We start from the raw sequence: 10024 nt of genomic DNA, 5'->3' as shown, positions 1-10024 counted from the left end.
CCTGCTGAAAGTATTCTATGAAACTGTTTAACTAGAAAAAATTAATCTAGAAAAAATTTCTTAGCCACTTTCATATTATGGCTCAATGAAAACAGCGTGTGCAGAGGGAAATAGCACAAAAAAATTCCTCTGTTTAAAACAGTTGCATCTATCTGCAATGCAGATTGCTTCTCGATGCTTGCTGCAGTTAGGTTGCTTATGGTATGTGATTTAGCTCTACAAGGGACTGTGATGTACATCTCATAGACCTATACTTTCTTAAACTAACGTGTAAATTTAGGAGGTGTGTTGATTTTTATAAACTTAGACTTAAGGTGTAGTGTCCTAGCTTAATTATTATATTCATTCTTATGATTAATTCTTATGATACCAATTCTCAAAACTTACTTTGAGGTTCAGTTTACCAGAAAGGCAGGTTCTTGGTTAAAAATCTGAATTGTGATGATCTTTTAGCTTCATGTCTAAAGTGACATGGAGAGGGACTGGCTCATTTGAAAGCTAGCTGACTTTTTTTCAACTATGTCAGTTAATCTAGTCAGAAGTATCTTCTCTCTTCAAATATCTTACTCCAGGTGTTACTACAGGCTTTTCCATGTCATGCTATTTTAACTTGAGTATTGTATGAATTTGCACACTCTATGAATTGAACATCCTGTATAAATAGTATGGATAAAATTAATGTAAAGTCAATTAAACCAAATAATTACATCTGTGGCTGTCTCTGATTTCTAAAAATATTCTTCTGTGGCATTGAATATATTGTTAATTCACTGTTTTCTTGTACTATATTGAGTTCCACAGAGGGACTGTACATCAACCTGGGCAGTTATGAGGAAAATTGTCGCTAAAAATGGGATTACGGGATTATTTGCTGGTAAATCTTTTGATATCTTTCTACAAAAAACCTCAGACTAGAGAGAAAGTTTTTTCATCAGTAACAAGTGATTATAGATGTTAACATACATAAATTATATAATATTTCCATCTCTGTGAATGCTCTCTAGTTATGGAAGAGTTTGCATATATAAAGCAACAGACATGCATACATACAGAAAGAATTTTGGTAATCTCTTCACAAGGTACTAACCTACAGTTGTCCAAGACGGACATGATTTATTTAAAAAATGAACAGGTTGGGCTTCACAGATACAGCTGTGTTGGCAATTAAAAATGGCGGGAGAAGGTTCAGTTCAGGAAATAGCTTTTTTCAAATTTAAATAATTTGTTGATTTCTTAAACTGTAGTGCTTGGGTTTTTCAGAAAGAATTGGTACAAAGGAAATGTAATGGATTGTAGGTTAGGAAGCTATGGTATGGAGGTGTTTCTAGACTGAGAAAGTTTCTTCTATGCAGTTTTCAGTCCGGTGCTAAAAGTTTCCAAACCGTCAGTACTGTTGCACTAAATATTACCTATATTTAGGAATAGCCATCCTAATTTTTATTCTTCATCTCATACTAGTTTCTATACTCAACTTTTTTGGTTCTTTCTGTCTCAGAAACAGAGCTTAAGCTTCAGTGGTATTTTTCTGTCTCCCTTCTTAGTCTTTGAAGAAGATGCATTACTAAGAACCCAAGAAGTCTGAGTATGGAATTGGTATTTTGAAGCAGAATTAACATACTAAATACTGTTATTTGCCTGTGGAATACTAGGCCCTAGATAGATCCCATCTATCCTATGATGCAGTGATATTAATTTGGACTTTGATGCATTTTTTTACAGAGGACTGGAAGATATGGGAATTGTATGAGTATTTGTTTGCTAGATGGGAGTAATTATGTCGAATACTGTATAACATTTGAGACATTCAATGTCATGCAACAACTATTCCCCAATAATTTTTTCCTTTAAATTTTCTATCAAACTAGAAACATTATTTAAAATATTTGTTAAATTTTTATGTTTAAACAGATGGAGAAACACAATCTTGACAATTTAATGAGTTCTGAATGAGTCAAAGAGTTTTGAAATTTTAGTGGTATGTTATCTATCTCATGTGTACTCACATGAGTGTACACTGAGTGTACACAACTTTCTTACCCTCACTGAACCTATCGAGGGACCATTGCTGCTCAGCTGGGTCCAGTGTTCAGCATATCAGTACACAGTTTAGTATGTAGCTGGTGGTGTTTCAGTTCCCCTGAGACATTCGGTAAGACAGAATGTCACTCTTAAGACCCCATTTAGCTGTGTAATTCCTTGATGTATTTTGGTTTTCTTCTTGCATGGACTGTCTTAAAGACTGTCTTTCCGTCTTTTTGATAGCTTTGGCAAAGATCACTTTTTAGCCCTGAACTATGTGCAGTAGTTATTTCTACTGCTGACCAGCACAGATATATCCCTGACCATCATAAAATATCTTGGCCACTTAAACCCTGCATATTTATAAAACAGAAAAGAAACCCCCAGGAATACCTTCTGGTGTCTTTTTCAAGTCCTGGAAACTCTCTGATACCAGTGAGCCCTACCTCATCATGTGACGTAATTCTTGGTACTAACTCAAAACCTCCAGCAATGAAGCTGGCCATTTTGCTGAGAGGTCCAGCAGGAAATATTATTCCTCCTTATTTTCATCATTATGGCTCATTTGTAAGAGAACTGTCTGGCATCAAGGAGTGAGCATAGAGGCTCCTGAGACCTCTGAAACTTAGGAGTGTCTTTTCCACTGCATAACCAAACTGCCTTGGCCAGAAGAGGGACTTTGTGAGCTGGCAAGGGTGACATGAGACCAGAAAAATGACATTCCAGCATTGAGCATAAGTCCCTCACTGTTACCTCAGCCTGAAACTGAGGATTTATTTTTATTCTTAAGATCTTTCAGGGAGTGTTCTACTTCTGTAGTTACCAAAAAGGACTAACTCCCTTCGAGATAATCACCAGTCCTTTCAATAATTCATGGTGGATTTAGCCAGATACCAGAATATTCTCTTGGAGAACAACATGGAAATTTTTTCATAGATTTGTAGGTATTTGGCAGCAGCTATCATGGATCCTGCTAGACTTCTGTCAGAGGTTTTAATACTCTGTTGTTGCCATGCACAGAAGTCCTTTGTAATGCACATGTGTTGTCATGTGTGACTCTGGCAACCTAAGGAGGAAATGATGACACTGAGATTAAAATGATATTGAGATAGCATATAGTAGTTCATACTTAAGAGAACAACTGCAAGAGACATTCCAAACCCCAGCTACTTACCAGTGTGGACTTGTGTTGGGCTTCCTTGTGTGAATGGCTACAAAGTTGGTTGAAGACTCGCAAGACTTGTTTGTATTTGCTGAAAGAGATTAAATTGCTGTATTTGCTGTACAGTGATGACAATAGCTGGGTAACAGGATTTGTATGTTTCAGAACACTGATGCCAGCAGAATGCATGATGGCAGAAAATATCAATATTATTAGATATTTTGGGCGGAATGTACTTCATAGGTTAGGATACCTACATTTAGGTCTTAACACGTGTGTAACAGAGTGTAGAGACAGTCTCTTGATCAGCCACTATCTCAGTTCAGTCGCCCACACGTAGGTGAGATGGCTTGGGGGCATTCTGCCTGGCTTCCTGCTAGTTTTCCATAGGTCGTGCCTCATCTGCCCTAGCTCCATGCAAATGCCTTTGCATTTCAAGTGGACGTAGACAGCTGTGTGTAGACAAGTGGATTCAGCCTTATTTTCCTACCTCTGCTTAAGCTGAATTGCTTTCTAAACTCCACTGACAAGATCACAGTTGATTCTAATGCGAGACATTTAACGCCTAAATTCTATGGTTTCTACATGTGACCAGGATCCTTCCATTCTAGTAAAGGTGCTGTAGGTCTTAGGAGATAGTGGCAGTGGAATCATACCTTTTACTTAACAATTGGCTTGCAGGTGTGAGACACATACCTACAGCAGAGGGTACAGCCCAGCATGGTGCTCCAGCCTTGAAATCCTCCCCGACTTTTTCCATGTCAGGGTTCAGGGCTTCCTGAACCTCTTGTTGTCCCACCTGAGAGGTCACAAGCCTCTCTCTGTCCCACGTGAGCAGCAAGTTTGCATGACACTTCGGGGAGGGCACACAGCCTGCCCTCAGGGCCACCTCTTGGGTGCTGGAGCAAAGTAGCCCTGCAGGTCAAGGTGCTCCACCTTGGTGGAGAGATGGAAGGGGCAGAGACAGAAGGGACTTGAGGCAGGCCGGCCCCACAGGGCGGCGCAGGTGAGCGCATAAGGTTATAACAATGGCAATATCTGCTGCTGGTAATTTCAGTATTTTGGGGAGGCAGAATCCCAGTTCTACGCCGATATACTACGGTATCGGTGTATTGCAGCCACTAAATTGTACTACAGCACTTCAGTCTGAAAAGAAATGACAGTGAATACTTTCCTTTCTCTTCCGGGCAGGTATTATTCCACGGCTGTTTAAAGTTGCTCCTGCTTGTGCTATAATGATCAGCACATACGAATATGGAAAGTCTTTCTTTTCTTGTTTAAATGAAAAAATGAACCAACGTCCCTAATTCTCCTTAATCTGACTGTGTGAATTCAAAATACAGGGTGAAATATACTGTGCTGTATTTGAATCTGTCAAGACATTTTCTAGAACTCCCAGTGGATTTCTGCCGTTACGTTCAGTAACTAAATACAGCTTCATTTTTAAATGTTTCACAAAGGATAAATTAACTTTTTCTTTTTTCTGAAGACTAAGAAAATACACGTGACCCTTAAACTATCATTGAAGATCTTGTGACTTCTCTTGCAGCTAGAGAGAAAAAAGAAAGAAAGAGAGGGGAAAAAAAGTGCTCTGACTGTTCCTCAGTGATGATTAAAAGGGAAAAAAAACTGGGGATGGACAGAGCAATGAAGAATAACGAGTGCCACTGTATTAATTTTCAGCCTGACTAAACATTTTTGTTGGGTATTTAAAATGATATTTAGAAAATGTTTTGGGCTTCCAATTGTATGATATGTTTATTCCTCCATAAGGAGGTTGATATAGAATGAATTCAATAAACGGTTATTTATTCTTGCTTAATACATGTTTAATTCTGTGCATGTTATTTGCAGCTCTGTATTTTGTGTAAACACATGTTATGAAATAGTCTTCGTCTTCTTCTCAGGTCTAGTTAAAATGAAAAATGCTTTAGCTCAAACTGGGAAAAGTACATCATGCTCAATAGGAACCCAGAGAGCATGGTGAGTACGTTGATAGGTGCTGCAGCGGCTTTTCAGCTTAAGGTAATACTCTAAGAAATTAAAGCCCAGCCAGGCACTGAAGACAGCTGCCCACACAGGTGTTCCGGAGGGACGCTCTGCACCTTTTTGGGAGGTGCAAGCTGCCACCATCACAAAGCTCCAAGGGGGGTCCAGGCGCCCTACCAGGGACCATTCCCCACACACAGCCTGTGTGGGATCACCCGGGTTTGAAGGCCAAGTTTGCTGGCATAAACCCCAGCGGGTCCGTGCCTGTTTGACGCAGCCGTGTATCCATCTGAAGGCAAGAGCGCGTTCAGTGTACTACGACAGCCACAGCCATTGTCTGCTGCACACGTGGTGTGAGCAGCTGCGGCATCTCTCTTGCCAATAGTTGACTTACCCAATCAGAGCTGCCTCTGGGTGATTTTTTTTTTTTAATTATTTTTTTAACTACCCTCACTACACCCCTTCTTTCATGCATTTTCAATAAAGTAGTTGAATTTTATTTTTTGCTTATTGTACTGAGGGGGTGTGCTGGGACAAAAGCAACTCAGTAGTCAGGTCACAAAGGCACCAACTTTCGGATGTGCTTTACCCAAGAAATGGACTTCGGTCCTGTTCTACCATGAAGAAGGTATCCCCAGCATGTGTTTGGTCTTGGTGAAAATTCATCACACGCTGAAAAATGCTCCAGTTGTAAACATGTTAGCCACAAAGTTGCAGCACACGGTCCAAGCAAGAGGTACTGCCATAGGAGATATTTGACACTGTTCCTCCATTGTGATTTTCAAAGTAATTTTACAGTAGAAACTCAAATTGAGGCCAAAGAGAAAGAAAGTAGTAATTGCAGCTTTTGGACCACATTGAATGAAATCCAGCGACAAAAACAGTGTCTCCCTGTTTTGCAAGAAAAGAATTTCCTATAAGCTCAGTAATACTGTAATTTGCCAAATGGTCATATGTTATCCTGTATTATTAAAACAGAGACCAAAGCTAGTAATTAGCGATGATACAAAATGTTTAATTTACATGCAACATTTATGGAACATCAAGGCAACAAAACATACAGTTTTGGCATTTTTTTTCAAATTTTTTGAAAAATGACTGATGTTTAGAACTGAGAAAGACACACATAACTGATTTCCCATGCACAAAATGACACCCAGAAACTCACAGTGGTGTCAGACCACATAAAAGACTGCAGTTAAATGACATGTGAATTCCATACCAGTAGCTCCAAGAAAAGAGCCATCAGCAAACATGACTGAAGATCATGGTTATTGCCCCCTCCAAAATATTGACGTAGTGGGATGTAGAAGTGGTTAACAGCAAACAAGACCGATTAAATCACTGTACCTTGATGCAGAACGTTAACTTGTGGAACTCAGATTCCCTCATTGTGTTTGTAGTAAAAATGCATCTCTCCTTTACAAATGAGTATTTAATAATGTTACTCAACTGCCATGAGAGAACAGGTGCTTAATGTGATAACAAAAAAGCCTGTTACATGAAGTAATGGACATGCTGACAGTGTATGGAAGGATTTAATGGTCAGAATTTATTACAGAGAAATTAACTGGGTGGGTACATGAGGGCTTGAAAGACAAGGTCTAGTGGATTTTGCTAAGCTGCTTTAAAAATCTGCATTAAAATGTCATCAGTAGTTGTTTACCCCGCCCTGGATGCAGTAACCTCTAGCACTGTGGACTAGAGAGCTGAGGAGATGTATCTTGAACCTCCTCCAGTTAAATCCAACACTGCATTGAGCTCCAGAGGTGCGTAGCCTCGTACTTACAAAGGCTGAATGTTTCCTGTAGTTTTTAGCAAAGGTAAGAATGAATCCTCTTTCTTTCAAGCCCACCCTCAGATGACCAGTAGTAGTGCCAAGGTACCGTTACAAGAGGCAACTCAACTAAAACCGTACAGAGTGTAGTGACGTACTGTAAACATCTAAGAGTAAGCAATAATTAAAAATCTGTCTTGTATTGCAACTACTCATGTAAACAATTTATGAAACTTCTTTGGCACAAAAAAGCATTTTCCCTAGCACTTATAAATACAACGTACTTACATGCATTTAAGTTTTGTTTAAAAAGTTACTAATCATACTGATAAGCATTACCTTGATTAGCAAAATTCAGATAAAGGATCCATTGTATCTTACAAAGAACTAAGAATATAGTTTGCAATTCAAAAATTAATTTGCAAACTTTGAAACTGTGGGGTAATCTGGAAAGTTAGTGTCATTTAAAAAATGTCTCCCTTTTTCCTTTTTTCCACCTGCATTTAAATCAATGGCAAGTAATTTGAGAAAACTGACTTAAATAAGGTCTGCCTTATTACCTAATCAAGAAGGTTACCTATTGCACTACTACAGGAATGAGAAAAATCTTTAACAGGACAATACTGTCATTACATTGCCTTTGTTTCCCCTTTTTCACTCTCAGGATCTTGCCAATAAACACACAATCCAAACTTCCCAAGGTGCTAACCCCACCACCCTTAGTCCTCATCTTTCGATCAAGGCCAATTAACCAAGAAATTTCTCTTATAATGTTAGATTATCTGTAACTTGGGTCACTCAAAATCATTTAGTGCGTTCCTCAGCATTTACAAACTGCCAAGTATGCTCGATTTAGGTGATCAACTTACATTTGTTATTCACATGCAACTTCAAGAATTAGTAAGGGTGTTTCAGTGTGATTCTTCAGTGCGATTCAGACACCCTCGAAGTGCCATGATACTAACAGGAATGCAAAATCTAACATTGAGTCAACTTGAGAAGAGCTGTTGATAGGTTAAAGACAGTATCTGAGGTCCTATGCAACATACACAGATGAAAAGCTGGATTTTTAGGTAGAATATTTCTTTGCCTACAAAGGCTGGTGTTAAGGATTCCCTGTCTGCTCTGCAAGAGTGGAGAGAGATTTACAGCACTGCAGAGAAGCACCATGGCTAGAGTAGGGCCAGGCCATTGCAAGGAGAAACAAAGGTCATGGCAGTTAAGTAGGTGGATTTTTTGGATTTTTCCAACTGTTTCATTTTAAAAATCAGTCATGAGCATCAGATTATGTGCCCTGTACCTGACCAAGAGCTTTAAATAATCCAAGACTAAAACAAAAAATCTGAAAAGTCCTCTGGGGGAAAAAAAAGGTGAATGAAAAGTGACAGAATTTGTCAATTAAACAGGTAAACATGAAAAGAAAAAATAAAGCAGCTTATTTTCAACTTAGAACTAGTAGTCTTCATTGCAAGTAATTTTATGGAACATAAACCAAATGCATACAACACAAAGCTCTTCCTTCTTGTGTATATCTCAAGACGGTGTTAAGCCTGGACTTGTCATCTCTGTTGTGGGACTTGCAAGATATTCACTAGATTTCAGACTTGTGAGAGATTTGTAGCTTGCTACTGAAGTAAGAGAACCACAAAGACCAAGCAACGATGGAGTGTCTTCCTTCCCTGTTAAGAAAAACATTAATTAAAAGCTAGTAATTTTTACAGCACAAGATGACCAGACCACAAAAGGGGGGGGAGAGAATAGGAAAAAATTGTTTCATCTACACTATTATAAATGACATATTACTGCTTCAGCACATGCATACTTCATAAATGCAATGGGGAATTTTGTCATACGTCATTTATGCCATACCTTTCCTGTCAAGGTGGTGAAGAGACCCCTACCCCTGTATTACAGGCTCGGCTGTGGTCGGGCTCCTACAGAAGGAGATTCAGAGGCTCCACTGACCACATGGTAAACAGAAGGGACCAATTCAAGCACTGGATTTAGTAGAGTACATCATATATAAATGGAAGTGATGTTACCAACACAACGTCAGTACCAGAGATCTAATTTTAAATCCCCCAGAAAGGAGTAGAACTAACTGGAATCGGGATATATTTATTTAAAAATAAACATGCTTTGTTTTCTAAACCTTGGTAATTTGAAGTGCATTAGGCTCCGACGACAGGAAAATGCCCTACAATGGCAGTGCAAGTATCTGCCCTGTCATCCAAAAACACTTGACAGTTAAGACAGAATCACAGAACCGTTTATGTTGGAAAAGACCTTTAAGATCATCAAATCTGACCATTTACCTAGTGCTGCCAAGTCCACCACTAAACCGTGTCCCTAAGCATCACATCTACACAGCTTTTAAATACCTCCCAGGCATGGTGACTCAACCACTTCCCTGGGCAGCCTGTTCCAATGCTTGATAACCCTTTTGGTGAAGAAATTTTTCCTAATATCCAACCTAAACCTCCTCTGGCACAACTTGAGGCCATTCCCTCTTGTCCTATCATTTGTTACTTGAGAAAAGAGACCAACACCCACCTCACTACAACCTCCTGTCAGGTGGTTGTAGAGAGCAGTCCCTCTTGTCCTATCATTTGTTACTTGAGAAAAGAGACCAACACCCACCTCACTACAACCTCCTGTCAGGTGGTTGTAGAGAGCAGTAATGCCTCCCCTCAGCCTCCTCTTCTCCAGGCTAAACAACCCCAGTTCCCTCAGCCGCTCCTTAGAAGACTTGTGCATTAGACTCTTCAGCAGCTTCATCGCCCTTCTCTGGACATGCTCCAGCACCTCAATGTCCTTCTTGTAGTGAGGGGCCCAAAACTGAACACCCTACTCAAGGTGCAGCCTCACCAGTGCCGAGTACAGGGGCACAATCACTTCCCTGCTCCTGCTGGCCACACTATTTCTGATACGGGCCAGGACGCTGTTGGCCTTCTTGGCCACCTGGGCACACTGCTGGCTCATGTTGAGATGGCTTGAGCAACACCCCCAGGTCCCTTTCTGCCAGGCAACTCTCCAGCCACTCCTCCCCAAGCCTGTAGTGTTGCATGGGGTTGTTG

At 39.9% G+C, this 10024-nt stretch overlaps 1 protein-coding gene across 1 annotated transcript in view; it reads right to left on the bottom strand.

Moving 5' to 3' along the window:
- Positions 1-8190: 8190 nt before the first annotated feature.
- The window catches only part of RUNDC3B (RUN domain containing 3B), a gene marked incomplete at its 5' end in the record, with an annotated part of 47166 nt that continues 45332 nt past the window's right edge, over positions 8191-10024 (bottom strand). Inside the window, one exon of the mRNA XM_010281973.1 lies at positions 8191-8626. Within this exon, the coding sequence (XP_010280275.1) occupies positions 8481-8626 (146 nt within the window). The remainder of the gene's footprint in view (positions 8627-10024) is intronic.

This window comes from Phaethon lepturus, unplaced genomic scaffold, assembly GCF_000687285.1.
Source record: "Phaethon lepturus isolate BGI_N335 unplaced genomic scaffold, ASM68728v1 scaffold15692, whole genome shotgun sequence".
In the NCBI taxonomy this organism is placed as follows: domain Eukaryota; kingdom Metazoa; phylum Chordata; class Aves; order Phaethontiformes; family Phaethontidae; genus Phaethon; species Phaethon lepturus.
Note: the sequence above shows the minus strand (reverse complement) of the source record. Positions and strands in the feature narration are given on the sequence as shown.